Source organism: Panthera tigris (genome assembly GCF_018350195.1).
Source record: "Panthera tigris isolate Pti1 chromosome D3 unlocalized genomic scaffold, P.tigris_Pti1_mat1.1 chrD3_random_Un_scaffold_109, whole genome shotgun sequence".
NCBI lineage: Eukaryota > Metazoa > Chordata > Mammalia > Carnivora > Felidae > Panthera > Panthera tigris.
The window spans coordinates 2,995-19,002 of NW_024962172.1; the positions used below are offsets into that span (position 1 = coordinate 2,995).

The following is a 16,008-nucleotide window of genomic DNA, read 5'->3' on the forward strand; positions in this document are numbered from 1 at the left end:
CCCTCATGGTCTAATATTTTCTTATCACCCTTTTTCTTGGCTTCATCATTTTCCATAATTTCATCCTCTATGTCACTTATTCTCCCCTCTGTTTCCTCCATCCTTGCCATTACTGCATCTAGTTTATTTTGCATCTTATTTCCAATATTTCTTAATTGTTGTGACTATTTCTTAGTTCCTTGATCCCTGCAGCAATAGATTCTCTGCTGTCTTCTATGCTTTTTTGTAAACTCAGCTGTTAATCTTACAACTATTATTCTAAATTCTTGAACCAATATATTTATTGTCTATATCTGTTTTGAGCAGTTCTCTAGCTGTCATTTCTTCCTGGAGTTTCTTTTGATGAGAATTCTTCCATTTCATCAGTGTTCAGTACTTTATGTGTTTTCCTACTTGTCATGTGTCCTGCACCTGAAAGCACTACTATTTTAAAAAGGGGTCATACACTGTCCAGGGCCTGGCCCTTCAACAGGTATTTTTGGAGTGTGTTTCATACTCTCTGTTGTTGTGACTCTGGTTGCTTTATTTCCCTACTCCTATTGGTGGGTTGGCCATTCCACTAGGTGTGCTTAGATTTCTTCATAATGTAACCTTGGAAAAGAATTTAAAGAGGGGGGGGGCGGTGGTGATGGAAGATGTCTTATCCCATACAAAGGGAGAAATGACAGGGGCAAGGGAAAAGAGAAGAAGACAAAAAATTGACCAGGCAGAGAATCAGAGAAACTATACAACTTAATCCAAGGAGGGAAGAGAGAGACACACAAACACACACACACAGAGAGAGAGAGAGAGAGAGAGAGAGAGAGAGAGAGAGAGAGAGAGAAAAGTAAAGAAGAAGGAGATACAGAAGAGGTGCAGAAAATATAGATTAAAAATCTCCATGACCTGGCAAGTTGTCCCCCTGGGCCCCTGGAGATGTTTATGTCACTCTGTAGCCCGGATTCCTATATTTCCACATCTTCTTGCCTCACTGCTGTGTTTGAGGGATGCGGTAATTTCACGTCCCCCTACTTCTCTGTCATGCTGACTCACCCCCTCTTTAATGTAGTGTTAGATTTGATTTGTGGATGGTTTCTTCAGAAATTTTACTCCCATGTTTATGACAGAATTTTCTTTCTTATAGTATCTTTGTCTAGTTTTGGTTTCAGGTAATGCTAGCATTATAGAATGAGGGGAGAAATATTTCTCCCCTCCATTTTTGGGGGAGACTTTGTGTAGAATAGATGACATCTGTTCCTAAAATGTTGGTTGAATTTACCAGAGTAGCCACGTGGCCCTGGAATTGTTTTGTGTGGAAAGATCTTTAACTAAGACTTTAGTTTCTTTTATAGTTATAGAGTTAGTTAGCTAATCTATTCTTTTTTTTCCTTTATTCTATTTTTTATTTCATTTCATTTCATTTCATTTTACTTTATTTTATTTTTAAGCAATCTTTATACCCAACATGGGGCTTGAACTCACAATCCAGAGATCAAGAGTCACATGCTCTACCAACTGAGCCAGCCAGGTACCCCTTATTCTTGATTGAGCTTTGCTAATTTCTGTCTTCCACGGGATTTACCCACTGCATCTGAGTTGTCGAATTAATTATATAAAGTTCATAATATTACTTTGTTATTTTTTTAGTATCTGTGAATCTCTAGTAATGGTACATTACTAATTTCTCATATATTGTTAATATTTCCTTTGTTTCTCTTCATTTCAGGATCAGTCTTGGTAGAAATTTATCCCTTTTTTCACCTCCTGAAAGCATTTAGTTTCATCGGTTATTCTCTATCATTTTTCTGCTTTCTTTCATGTGATTTTGTCTTTGAGTTTTATTAGTTCCTTTTGTCTGCTTGGTTGGCTTTAATTTGTTTTCTTTTTCTAGTTTCTAAAGGTGGAACCAACAGACCTCTCTTCTTCCTCATCCTCTTCTTCTTCTTCCTCTTCTTCCTCTCCTTCTTCGTCCCCCTCCCATTCTTCTTCTTCTTCTTCTTCTTCTTCTTCTTCTTCTTCTTCTTCTTTCTTCTCCTTCTTCTTCCAGATGCTGTAGAAATCTATTGGAGTTATGTTACCAAAATTTTTCTCAATTGTGAAAAATTAAATTCAGTTCTTCAACCTTTAGAAAGAAAGAAGAAGAAAATCTCTTCACTAAAATACAGCATGAAAATCAGGTATCTGCTGGCCACATGGTGGCCATTTCACACAATTTTTAAGACAGGTAACTAAATACCAAGTTATTTCCTTTCAGGCCAGCCACAAAACTTTAAGGAATAGACCCTAGACGTATATGTACATGACAGAGCAGGCTCCTGTTTGAGCCAGGCAGTTTTAGTATCATTTCCAGGGCTTAGCAATCTATGGCCCATGGACTGAATGTGGCTTGGCCTGTTTGTGTATGGCCCTGAGCCAAGAAAAGTTTTCAGACTTTTTAAAGGCTTGTAAACAAAGCAAAAACAAAGGACTATGTGACAAATGTACATGGTCTACAAAGCCTAAAATATTTACAGTTTGGCCTTTCACAGAAAAAGCTTGCAGACCCTTCATTTATACCAATGTTGTACAGAATTCAGATGGTGCGATTCCACTTCTGAGATAATGTTCCTTTATTCCGACCCAGAATGTAGCAACATCCTACAAAGTTGATCCTCTGATGTCATGTGTTAGAATTCCTTTTCTCTTTTTTCTTCATCTTCACATCATTAAAGTTCATCCTTATCTCTCTTTCCATGAGTGTGGAGATTTTTCAGTTTTTCATATATTAAGGCAGCGATCGCTTTTGCATCTCTGGCATCTATTTGCTCTCCCCAAATGTTTCTCTTTGCTTTTGCGTAGGGATAGCATTTAACAGTTGGATAGGCTCTGATGCCAGCTTTCTGGCATGTTTGAGCGTAAGCCTGACAGTCAACTTTTCTAGCTTTCACTTTTCCTTTCATCATCCTAGCCAAGAGCTCAAACTCGGGAGCAAAATTTTGGCAAGGTCCACACCAAGGAGCATAGAATTCAATCCCCCGGTGATTTTTCCCTTGCATAACTTTTTCATCGAAATTCTGAGGCATTAGATCTGTGGATGCTTGAGGTAGAAATCCTAGACGCCAAGTCTCTCTTCTAACCATTGTAACTGTGATACTTAAAAGCTTTATTTGGTTTGGGGGGAAAAATCTTATCTCAGGGTATCCCTGAACATTTTCTTGGGCACAAAAAGAACGATACTGTTGGCAGTCTATACTGCCCACAGTAACTGTCCAGTTAGTGTCCGGGCCATTCTTTTCCATTGTGGCATTAGGCCTTGACATGGATGACACCATGGGGAGTAGAAGTCAACCATCCAGACTTCATCATGTTTTCTTTGTTTAACTAGTTCATTGGAAGTGGTGGGCGTCAGGGAGATCACTGAAGGAGTCCTAAGATCCTCTATGAATTCCAAGATCTGTTGTTCAGCAGAGTGATGTCTTTCATATTCATGAACCTTGGATTGGTTCAATACCACTGTTGTTGGATCCGCCTGAATGCTTTATGTGTTACAGGGTCCCTCGTGAACCGTACAATCTAGTGTACCAAACGTAAGCTGACCACACAGATGCTTTGAGGCTTTTTGTAACTCTGGCAATAAAGCTCGACATGGTGGACAACATGGCACAAACAAATCAACAAGCCACGGTTCCTTGTCATCGGCAGGAAAAATTTGAGGTCCAGGCGTGGCAACATGAGAATTACCACTTTCTTTGGCAAAGGCCAGTATATCATATAGAATCTTCTTTCCGTGATGAATTTCATATTCTTTGCTTCCTTGTCCTTTAAATACTGCTAGACATGGCTGAAATACAGAGAGATTACTACAGATGTCTGGTGCAGAGGCACAGTCAGCCTTGCCAACTTGAATATGTTCACTTTGGAGTAGAGTTTTGAGTTTCTTCAACTCAGGATCACTTGAATTTTCATGTTTTCCAAAACTAAACAATAAGAGCCACCAATGACGAGCCAATCGACCCGTTAGTGTATTTGCCGAAAGCAGTTCAAAATCTGGAAGACGATGCACGATTTCCAAATATATTTCTCTAGCATCCAATGAATTAAGGAACAAAACGCTGCTTTTCTCTCTGTTATTTAATGTGGCGCCAGGAGGAAAATAGGCAGTAATACTTGTCATAATACCAAACTTTTACACAGTTTGTCCTGGGTGGCACAGTCCATCCGTCCTACATTAACAACACTATCCAACATGCCCCTGAGCCTGAGTCGTGTCTATGAAGTTAAACAATCTCCTCCTTTGCAACAAAAAATGATCAGCCGACCAATGCCAGCAGCAAAAGCAGTTTCTATGGAGTGAACAAAATTTCCTGTCCATAATTCCGTCACTGTGCTTCTAACACGCTGCATGGCTAAACTCACCAAACTTTCCTTTGATCTGTCACCGTGATATTTCACTGTGGCCATTCCAGACCTGAAAGGGAAGAGGCTGGGAGATCCGTTGACTCCTTTCATTCGGCAAAGCAGTCTATCATCACCACAGTTAACAGCACCAATTCGAAGTAATCCATCTACTTCTGTAGCACAGTCTCTCCATGTGGGAGCTAATTCATGGCAGTGTGAACATCCTGGGGAGTAAAAGTTCACAAACCACAGTTCTCCAGAATTAACAGCAGCCTCCACTTCTCTTCTATCCAATGTTCTGCTTTCAGGATCATCGTCATAAATACCAAAGTCATAACAACCATAATCCCAGCTTTCATACGGGCCATTTTCTGGATTATCTGTAAGTCCCTTTTCTCCATATTTGTCATACTTTTCCCACAGATCTTCATCTTTGAGTACCTCATATGCTCTATTTATTTTTGAAAAATCACTCCGTACTTTAGGGTTATTCATTTGTTTGTTTGGTTGATTTATTTATTTATTTATTATTTTTTTAATGTTTATTTACTTTTGAGAGAGGCAGAGACGGAATGCAAGTGGGTTGGGGCAGAGAGAGACGGAGACACAGAATCCAAAGCAGGCCCCTGGCTCCAAGGCATCAGCACAGAGCAGGACGCGGGGCTCCAACCCACGACCTGTGAGATCATGACCCGAGTGAGCAGGAGGTGGACGCTCTGATTGAGCCACCCAGGCGCCCCCGGTTATTTGTGGTTTTTTTTTTCTTTTTTTAATCAGGATGTAGCTTCAATGCCAATTTCATGAAAGCTTGTCTTATTTCTCTACTGCTTGCAGTGCTGGATACTCCAAGTAAACTGTAAAAATCCCAATCTGTGCCCACTAAAATGTCCATATACACTATTAGGAACCAGAATGACCCTTTTCAGGTCCCGGACGTAGTCATTTTTGTTGAACCAGACTCCCATTCTTTCTCTTATACAAGTTCTGATGGAAGTGAACATTCAGATATACAGCTGGTTCCAGCTGAGAGAATATGCAGGTTTGAGAACTTGTGTTTACGTTACTCCAAGAGCGAATCAAGCATCATGAAATTTTCTCCCAAAGTGTCAATCTGTGTAGGGTCAGTAATCTGCACTTCCTCAGATCACAAAAGATATCAAAATACTTTGAGAAATCTAACCTTCTTAACATTCTGTTTCTCCTTTCTTCCTTTAATCCTAAATGTCGAAGTCTTCTCCTTGCCTGCAAATGGTCTCTGGCTCATTTCTAACTCCTTGTCATGCAACCAGAACATACCTTTGTAAAGTATAGCGGTGGAGAGTAACAAGTATTCAGACTAAAATAAACAACCCCAGGAAAACAGAGAACATCTTGTCCAATACCACCATGGGACAAGTGGTTCTCCTAGGGGTCCTTCGCGGCGTGGGCGTGGGCGTGGTGGACTTGATCTGCGCCAAGCCTCAGGGCCAGGTGGAAACTGCCGGTAAACGCAATAGGAAGGGTTCCTGGCTGCCATCAGCCCCGAATAGGATGTGGGGAGAGGGGAAGGACGGGGACATCCCATGAAAGAGACTATTAAGTGCTGCTGGTTGTGCGAAGTCTCTGGCAGGACTAGGGTAAAAAGAGCCTGAGTAACTGAGGCTTAAGTGAGAGAAACTGTGGCAAGAAGCTGGGAAACGAGGCCGGCTGGAAGAAGGGTGATGATGTAGGTAATCAGAAAAAGATGGGAGCTAGAACACAAAACCCATGGCAGGGGTGGAGAGGAAGGGAGGGGAGACAGGTGCACAGACATTGGGCTCTCCCTTCCAGAAGGGCCCATGCCTCTGCCACTGTCGCCGCCTGGGCTCCAGCAGAAGCGGGGAGGGTGGCGGGGGCGGGCGTTGGCGCTGGCGGGGTGGTGGGGGTGGGGAGTGGTGGGGGGGTGGCGGGGCCTGGTGGAGTGGGGGGCGGGGGGGTCCGTCCCCTGCCCACCTCAGGGTAGGGTGGTCGCCTCCTGCAGCTACTCCCCCACCTTCAATTCCGGGCAGGTGGCGCACCCCGCCCCCACCAGGCTGAAAGCCAGCTCTGTGGGCAGGTGAACAAAGTTCTAGCTCTCCAGCTGCCACAGGGGCAGGGTGGGGAGGGGCGCCTGGGAAGCAGCGGAGGAGCCACAAAGGCAGCAAGGAGCATCGCACTTCCCTCTTCTTTTTTAATGTATACATTCAGTGCCATCAGTCTTCATGTGAGTGCTACTAAAGCAGGACTCTACAAATTCTACTGTGGTTTCATTCTCATTCAGTTCAGAATCCTTTCTAATTTTGTTCTCTTTTCATTACTTCTTTGACCCAGGGGATATTTCGATGTGTTGTGTAGTTCGCAAATAGTTGAGTATTTTCCAGAGATATTTTTGTTCTTGATTTCTGATTTGATTGCTTTGTGGTCAGGGGACACACTTTTATGACTTCAGGCCTCTTCTTCCTTTTATTAAGATTTATTTTATGACCCAGAGTATAGTCTCTTTTGGAAAGTGTTCCATGGATCCTTGGGAAGAATTGTGGTGGTCAAGTCTACTGTGTCCTTGCTGATGTTGTGCCTATTGAAATATCAGACTATAATTGTGAATTGGCCTATTTCGCTTTTCAGTTCTATCAATTTTTGCTCCAGGTACTTTGAAGCTATTAACAGAGCCATGAACATTTAAGATTGCTATTCATTGACCCTTTTATGATTATACAATGACCTGTTGTTTATTGCTGGTAATAATTTTTTGTTTTGAAACTGTTTTGTCTGGTATTCATATAGCCACTCTAGCTCAGCCTTCTTTGGTCAAGTGTTAGTGTGCTATATCATATTTCTGCCTTTTGAACAAATTTCCGTCTTGACATTTTAAGTGCATTTTGTATAGGTAGCATATAGCTGAGTCTTCCTTTTTTATCCATTCTGACACTCTGCGTCTTAGTTGAGGCTTTTAGACCGTTTTCATTTGCTGTGGTTATTGATATAGTTGATTTGAATCTGTCATCATGCTGTTTGATTTGCATTTGTTTGATTTGAATCTGTCATCATGCTGTTTGAATGCATTTGCATTTGTCCTATCTGCTCCTTGTTCCTGTTCTCTTCTTTTTCCGCTTTCTTTTAATCGAGTCATTCTTATGATTCAGTTTTATCCATTTCTTATTTATTTATTTATTTATTTATTCACTTATTCACTTATTTATTTAGGTTTCCTAGCTAGAACTTTTCAGTTTTGCTATTGTGGTGGTTGGTTTAGGTTTTATAGTCTGTGGGTTAAACAACACAGTCTAGCTTCCATTAATGTTATACCACATCGTATATAGTTTAGGAAAATTACAAGAGTTGACTTCCATTTCTTCTTTCCTAGACAGATCCTTCCTGGGTTGGTGGGATTATCGTTTTCATGAGGTTTAGGAATATTTGGGCCATTTTTTTCCCTGTCCCTTTCCCCTGCCTCTTTGGGCAATTGTGTATTTCCCCCTTGAAGTTTTCTTCCAGGTTTCCAATGTTAAACTTCAGTCTTTTGTTTTGTGATGTCTAACATGTGTTTATTCCTGTCCATCGTATTGTTCATGTCTAACATAATTCACATCTCTGTAAGTGCTATTTGGTTTTTAAAACAGTAGCTTCTATGCCTCTAGTTATCTTTTCATGCTTTGTTTGGAGATATAGTTAGGTTACTTACAAACAGATGGATCCTTTAGTGTTGCTATTACGAATTATTGGATGAATCCAAAGAGGTGATCAGCCTAAAGCAAATTATGAGTTTTTCTATCCTAGCTAATGTGAATAGATACTGTCTCTAGTGCTGTGGGAGCACCAGGCAGTGTTTCCTCTATCTTTTCAGATTTTTTTCCCTTGATGACTTCCTTCCATGTATGCATTGGTTGTTACTCTGCTGAGTAGCCAAAGGGGACCCTCTGCAGATGTCCAGGGTTCTTTCTGTGTTCTGCTTTCTCCTCTCCTGGATGCTGACCTGTCATCTCTATGTGCCTTGAATTCACGAGACTCTCAGTTTCGTCACCTCGACTCAAGGAGTCTGGTGGAGTCTATTTAAATCATTTATGTCTCCTGGGTCGTAGCCTGAAAACTCTCTCAAGGCAGTGAGCTTGGGCATGTGTTAGGCTAACGTGTTTTGTTTTCAGGGATCATTGTCCTTCATTGTCTGAAGTTCTGTGTCTTGAAAATCATGTTAAGATTCTAATTTGTCTGTTTTGGTTTTGCCTGCTTCAGGTAGGAAGATCAATCAGTACGTGTTACTCCATGTCGGCCAGAAGCAGGTTACAGTGGAACTTCGGCACATGCTCTAGACTGTCGAGAGTGCTTGTCTTCCTCCTTTGCTTAATTGCCTCCTGCTCATCCTTCATTCCTCAGTATAGTTACCTCTTCTTCAGGGAAATCTATCTTTCTTGGGCCCAATCTGGATCAAGTTATGATCACAAAACTCTGTTTTCTAATAGGAACTATCTGAATTTAGACTTATCATTTGAGTTGTCTTTCTCCTTCACTAAACTTTAAGCTAATCGAGAACCAGGGGTCTTCTCTAGTGTATCTGTAGAGCTGACTATAATGTCTTCCATTGAAGGTATATATTTATTCAACGTGTGGATGAGTGAATTGAAGATGCACCGTCCTGTATATGCAAGAAGTACTCATATATTTTATTTCTGTTTCTGTTTCTCCTCTGATGCAGATTCTGCTGGCTTCTTAAATATCCAAAATATACTTGTTTCCTATGAAAGATTAAAGAAACGTAACAAAAATCACTGTAAACTACTTACCGGAAAAATTAAAAAAATGGAAAAAACGGTTAGTGCACTACAAAACGAGCTACGAGAAGCCAAAGACGTGATATCACGGTTAGAGCATCAAAAAGTGGAATGGGAACATGAAGTATGCAGTTTGAGGTATAGCATCTCGGTTTTAAAGAAATATTTGAACTCTTTACTTTTGTACGACAGATGTGTAGGGGCAGTTTTGTAACTGCAAACTTAACCTTATAGGATTTTCCAGGAAAGAAACCTTCTTTAGTGTTGTGAAGTGTGAGATTCTTGGAAATAACACAGCACGTTCTTAACAGTGAATACTTCTAATAATTTAATGTCTATTCCAAATCACAATTTTAATGGCCATGGAAAAGTCCACCATAGTCCAAGAAACATCATTATTTAACCGATTGAATTCTGCTTGTTTTTCATCTTTCTGTATTTTAATTAGTGCTGTCAAGAATGTCTTTTATATAAATCTGTTTCTGCATTTCTGGTTACTTGGAATAAATTCTTCAATGTAATATAATTTGGTTAAAGTATAAAAATTTTAAAAAAGGTCTTTGATCCATATTTTTAAATTGTTCTCAGGAAACCTTATATTAATTTCTGTACCTACCAACAGAGTATAAAATGGTCATTTTTCTCAAGACAGTAAAATTCCCGAAAATTGATTCCATTAGATTCTTAACATGCAGGGGTTAAAAGGTAAAGTGGAGGTGCCTGGGTGGCTCAGTTGGTTAAGCATCTGGCTTCGGCTCAGGTGATGATCTCGTGAGTTTGAGCCCAGCTTTGGGTGGGCTCAAGCCCTGCTTGGGGTGAGCACGAGCCCCACTTCGGGGGAGCCCCTCTTCTCTCTCTCTCTCTCTCTGTCTCTCCTTCGCTCTCTGCCCCTCGTGGGATTCTGTCTCTCTTTCTCTCTCTCTGCCCTCGTTCACTTGTGTCATCTCTCCCTCAAGAAAAAATTTAAACAAAGGAAAATGGGGGTGCCTGGGTGGCTCAGTCATTCAAGCGTCTGACTTTGGCTGAGGTCATGATCTCAGGGTTCGTGAGTTCGAGCCCCGCATTGAGCTCTCTGCTGTCAGTGCAGAGCCCACTTTGGATTTTCTGTCTCCCTCTCTCTCTCTCTCTCTCTGCCCCTCCTGTGTTTGCATGGGCTCTCCCTTTCTCTCTCAAAAATGAATAAACATTTTTAAAAAAAGTAATACGGAAAGTGATTACTGATAAGTTTTTCCAACATCTCTGTCATAAGTAGATAAAATTAATTCAAAAGTGTATGCTGAAAGCTCATATTACTCTCTATTGTTTACTTAATTGATATGTATCCTGTGTTGTTCTAGAAGGGATTTTTAAGTGATTCATAAAGTAGGTAATCATCAACAAGGTAAGTTGCAAGTGTTGGGAAGAAGAAACAAAATGTATAGGGCAACAGATATTAGACTTGCTAGCCTAGACTTGGATGACAGTAATCTGCATGGGTATGTTGTGTAAACAACATCTGCAGATGCTCTCTTACACTGCACATCGTTTTTGGAGGTACCTGTAATGTTTCGTCAAGTGGAAATTGTATTTCCAGTGAATTGATAAACTTGTTTATAAACAGCAACTTCTCTTTTTAATGAGTAACTGAATTATCTGTCCTGTGGAGGAATAATTATACCTGTGGGAAAAGGGGTAATTTTCAACTCTCACTTTCTTGAATAATTTCAAACTTCTTTCCTACAACATCTACCAGAGTTATTACTGACTAAAAGTAACTAAGTTGCATAATGCTTTGTCCTTGCTTCTTTCCAATGGTATATATGTTTTGGAAGAGATTGAAGTGACAAATTAAATCATGAGCCCTAGAAAGGAAAAAAAAAAACTTGAGAACATAGAAATTTCATTTGGACAGTAAGCCAACATATGTGGAACCAGATCATAAGAGGAAATTTTTATTTCTATCAAAACAAATTTTAAAATAAGCACATTTAATTGCAGATTTACTTTAAAACAAGAGGAAGAAAAAAGAAGAAATGCTGATATGTTGTATGAAAAAATTAGGGAGAAGTTAAGAAGAATAGAAGACCAATATAAGGAAGAAGTTGAAGCAAAACAAGAATTTGAACTCACTCTTAGAACACTAAACATGGAATTGAAGGCCGCAAAAGATAATTTGAATCAGGTAAATTAGTTTTTGATAAAAAATTGTATATTTCCATCAATATTATATAGTGTATTATACGTATATTTTATGGTATCCCTTTGATTCAATATATATTATTTAGGTTTAAAATAAATTAAAACATGGGATCATGTTCCTTGGAACATTTGTTTAAAGCTTTCCTCTTCAGCTTTTGACTTTTTTTTTAACGGTATGAGACCAAAATCGTGATGAAATGTATCTCCAGGTTGTAGAAAAGCGCAGTGACAGTGGCAACTCTCTCCAGTGGCCAGAGTATTACAAGATGGAAGGCTAAACAATCACTTTTACAAGCAAAAGGTGCTAGAAATGGCTCATAAGAAAACGAATTCTGAAATATCTTCTTTAGTCATTTTGAAGTACATGTGTGTATGTATTTGTATACATTCTATTTTTTAATTATTATTACTTTTTCTCCATGTATGTATATATAAATTTTAAAAACCCAACACTGTACATCATGGAAACTACAGAGGGTTTTAAGAGCACATATATTTTTGGGGAGGGGCATGGGGGACGGTGGCATTTTTGTTTCATCGGATAAAATAATATTCTTGATTAAATGCATTTGTCTGCAACAACTAGTGACATTCATAATGTCCTCACCCAAAGGAGAGGCTTTTATTACTTTCTGTAGGAATCGATGAGCTTTCCCTAATCTCAAAACTATTGCTACTAGCAACATGTGTTTTGGTTTTGAACAGTTACTTCACTGCCTTGATATATTAATAGATCAGTTGAACACTTCCGCTAATGGACAGGAGGATGAATATAGCCAGTTCCCAGATCATATTTTCGGTATCAAGTCTCCTACTTTTGAGAAAAGTAACAGTTTGCTTCAAGTAGCATCCTCTTTCATTACAAGGAACTTTTGAAAACAATGGTATGCTACAGTATACACTTGATGACAATTTATTGATAGGTATTTTATTCCTAATAAAATAGTGGAGTGTCTCTCCCCTCTTTTATATTTATTACTATTTTCAACATGAAGAGGAAATACAAGGTATTGCAGCAGTAAATAATTTCATGATTTTCTAAGAGATGTATAAATTTCACCTTATTTCCTGTCAGCAGTTTGAAATCCAAGACTTCTTTCATATTTGTGTATTTACACTAGAGAAGTAGCAGTGGTTGGTGCAAGAGCACTAGTTGTGGAGTGAGAAGACCTGGGGAGAGTCCTGCAGCTCACCGTTTTAATCTCTCCATTCTAGAATTGTGATAACCAAATGAGTTCTTTGATATATGGAGAAGTGTTTATATTATAATACATTGCCTAGATTTGTCAGTTATCAATAGATCTCTTCTTATAACTGACTATAGAAATGTTAGCAAAGTAGATATCTATGAAATATTCTCAGGAAGAAAAGAATTTTAGGAAATGTAATCTGTCCAAGTAGATGCAGAGCTAACGATTTTACTGTGGGGTAGCTGTGTTTTTGATATCTACTGTAAACTCAATTTTTAAGTGTAGTCAGAGTTATTAATCTTTTATTTCAGGCCTTCTGGTTTGTTGTAAATCAGAGAAAGGCTTTTCCAATTCTGAGATTCTGAAAACTTGTCACGAATTCTTTTTTACTTTTATGCCTTCATTATCTTCAGTTAAAGTTCTGAACTTTTGGGAACTTATGCTTGTATAAAATTTGAGATTTGGAGCCAACTTCATTTTTTTCCAGTTGGATATTCACTTACTGTAATCTTTCTTTCTTCCTTCCTTCCTTCCTTCCTTCCTTCCTTCCTTCCTTCCTATGAGTCTTTTTTCATTAGAGAGAGAGAGAGAACGCAAGCAGAGGAGGGGCAGGGAGAGGGAGAGCGAGAATCCTGAGCAGGCTCCTGACTGTCAGCACAGAGCCTGACGTGGGGCTTGAACCCACAGAATGTGAGATCATTCCCTGAGCCAAAATCAAGAGTCAGACACTTAACCAACTGAGCCACCCTGGCACCTCCTGTAACCTTTTCATTGTTTAAACATAGATTATGCTTTAATTTCAAAGAAAAGCATGATAATGTCATTTTATTGAATGTGATCTGAAAATGTCCTTTGTTTTACCTAGCTTTCTGATAGTCGTGAGAAAATACAAGATCTGTTGCATGAAAACTACATGTTGCAGGATGAAATCGCCATGCTAAGACTGGAAAGAGACACCATAAAAAATCAGAACCAGAGAAAGGAAATGAAATATTGTGAAGACATTGAAAGTGTAAAGGAAAAGAATGACAACCTTCAAAAGACCATAAAACAGAATGAGGAAACATTATCAAAAACAATATTCCGATATAGTGGACAGCTTAATGTTCTGACTGCTGAGATTACGATGCTAAAGTCTAAACTGGAGAATGAAAAACAAAACAAAGAGAGCCTGGAAGCAGAAGTTGAATCATACCGTGCTAGACTGGCTACTGCTGTACACGATCATGATCAGAGTCAGACATCAAGAAGAGACCTAGAACTTGCTTTCCAGAGAGCAAGAGATGAATGGTTTCACTTACAGGACAAGATGAATTTTGATGTGTCTAAACTACAAGATAACAATGAAGTTCTTTCTCGGCAACTTTCTCAAGATGAAAGTAAATTCAATGCCCTGGAAATTGAGCTCCGTCACATAAAAGATGCTCTCCGAGAAAAGACTTTACTTTTAGAATGTGTACAAAGGGACCTAAGCCAAACACAATGCCAGAAGATGGAAATTGAACACATGTATCAGAAGGAACAAAGTAAAGTGGATAACTACATTGCAAAGCAGGAATCCTTCGAGGAAAGGTTATCTCAACTACAAAGTGAAAATATGTTGCTTAGACAGCAACTAGATGATGCTCACAACGAAGCTGACAGTAAAGAAAAGCTAGGGATTAATATCCAAGACCCGTTTCAGAATATCCAAAAAAACCTTAAAGCTAAACGTGGAGAACAAGGTCTTATGCTGGGAGAAAGAAATAAAGAGTTAATTGATGAATGTAAACACTTAAAAGAAAGAATATATAAGTATAAAAATGAGAAAGCAAAATTAAAAGTAAGTATCCAGAAAGATAAAAATTTTTCAGATTTCCAGAAAGAAAACTCAGGTAATATTTGATGATGGCTGACTTGTGAATCTAGTTGAATATTAAAAAAAAGACTATAAATCAACAAAAAGCATAACTCGTATGCAGCAAATAAAAATTAGACCTGAGAGGTGTTTTGATTTGAGTACAGATACTATGTCACCTATGAAACTTTAAGAGGTTAAGTTATACACTGTTACTAGTCTTATACTGCTATAAAAATATTTTTTTTAAGTTTCTTTTGAGAGAGAGTCGGAGAGAGAACATGAGCTGGGGAGGGGCAGAGAGAGAGAATGCCAAGGAGGCTCTGCACTGCCAGCGTGGAGCCCGACACAGGACTCTCAAAGTCAGGAGCTGTGAGATTCATGACCTGAGCCGAAATCAAGAGTTGCTTGCTTAATCGAGAAAGCCACCCAGGCACCCCTACAATAATAATTGTAATCTTTGCCACCGCATTTTATTACTGTGGTGAGCTGGTAACTGAAAATGCTGAAAGGTAAAATGAGTATTTTGAAACTTAGATTCAATTAATTGAGTTAACTGGACAGTCACTTCAGATTTCCCAGATGAAATGAAGTGTAGGTGCTCTTTCTGGTAGTACTTTTCCTTTGGTAGCTTTTTATACATTTTAAGTTGGTATGATTTTATTTTTATTCACATAAATTTCAATTTTCAGTCTCAAATCATGTGTTCCTACAACCTCCTAATTCTTTAAAGGTATCTACTTTTCACTAAATCATAATTTGGGACAACTGTGGTGAGTGTCAGGAAAGCCATGTTTGAGTAATCTTCCCACTGCTGTTTATAACTTATTTTAAATATTTTTACAAATAATTTGCTCATTTCGAAGCTCAGTTACTGTCATGTGGGCATAAGTTTGTCCAGTACAAAGAGAATTGTATCTCTCTGTGATTTATTAATTTGGCATTGGATCTCCATTTTCAGACCAAGGAGGGGTTGCAGGATTCTTGCTTAGCAGGAATGGAGTGAGTAGGGGAGAGAGCTGTAGGAGCTGAGGTCAGGGGAGGGGGGTGGAAGCAGGGGCCATTGGAATGACTTTACTTTGGTTCCGAGATAGGAGTCTATTAGAAGGATAAGAGCAGAGGATTGGATATGTGAGGAACTCTGACGGTAACTTAAGCCTGCCATAAAAAAAAGAGAGAAAACCTTTCATAATAAAGAATTTACGACTGCTGTGCCCACTATGTCCCCATTTCTTTTTGAGACTTCCATAGGTTATGAAGCTTTGCAAATTCACCAGTGGAGAATGGATAGTGAGGCTGAATTCATTATCTAAGTGACATCATCCTGACTAGGCAGGGAGATAACACTTTTTGTTCTTTAACTGAATTCAGTGACCAGGAAAGTGTATGTGTTGCTAAAAGAAGGTGAATTGGGGCGCCTGGGTGGCTTGGTCGGCTAGGCGTCCGACTTCGGCTCAGGTCATGATTTCACGGTCCGTGATTTCGAGCCCCGCGTCGGGCTCTGTGCTGACGGCTCAGAGCCTGGAGCCTGTTTCAGATTCTGTGTCTCCCTCTCTCTCTGCCCCTCTCCTGTTCATGCTCTGTCTCTCTCTGTCTCAAGAATGAATAAACGTTAAAAAAATTAAAAAAAAAATAAAAGAAGGTGAATTGATGTATGTGGTGATATTTCTCAAAGTACGCATGT

The 16,008-nt window shown here is 39.3% G+C and overlaps 1 protein-coding gene and 1 pseudogene across 1 annotated transcript in view; one reads left to right on the forward strand and one right to left on the reverse strand.

Moving 5' to 3' along the window:
* Positions 1-2,684: 2,684 nt before the first annotated feature.
* Positions 2,685-5,371, reverse strand: LOC122236261 (annotated as a pseudogene).
* LOC122236262 (ankyrin repeat domain-containing protein 26-like) overlaps positions 4,579-16,008 on the forward strand; it is a 43,686-nt gene continuing 32,256 nt past the window's right edge. Inside the window, exons 1-4 of the mRNA XM_042977126.1 lie at positions 4,579-4,738; positions 9,044-9,257; positions 11,097-11,280; positions 13,353-14,309. Of these exons, the coding sequence (XP_042833060.1) occupies positions 9,148-9,257; positions 11,097-11,280; positions 13,353-14,309 (1,251 nt within the window). The 5' untranslated portion in view covers positions 4,579-4,738; positions 9,044-9,147. The remainder of the gene's footprint in view (positions 4,739-9,043; positions 9,258-11,096; positions 11,281-13,352; positions 14,310-16,008) is intronic.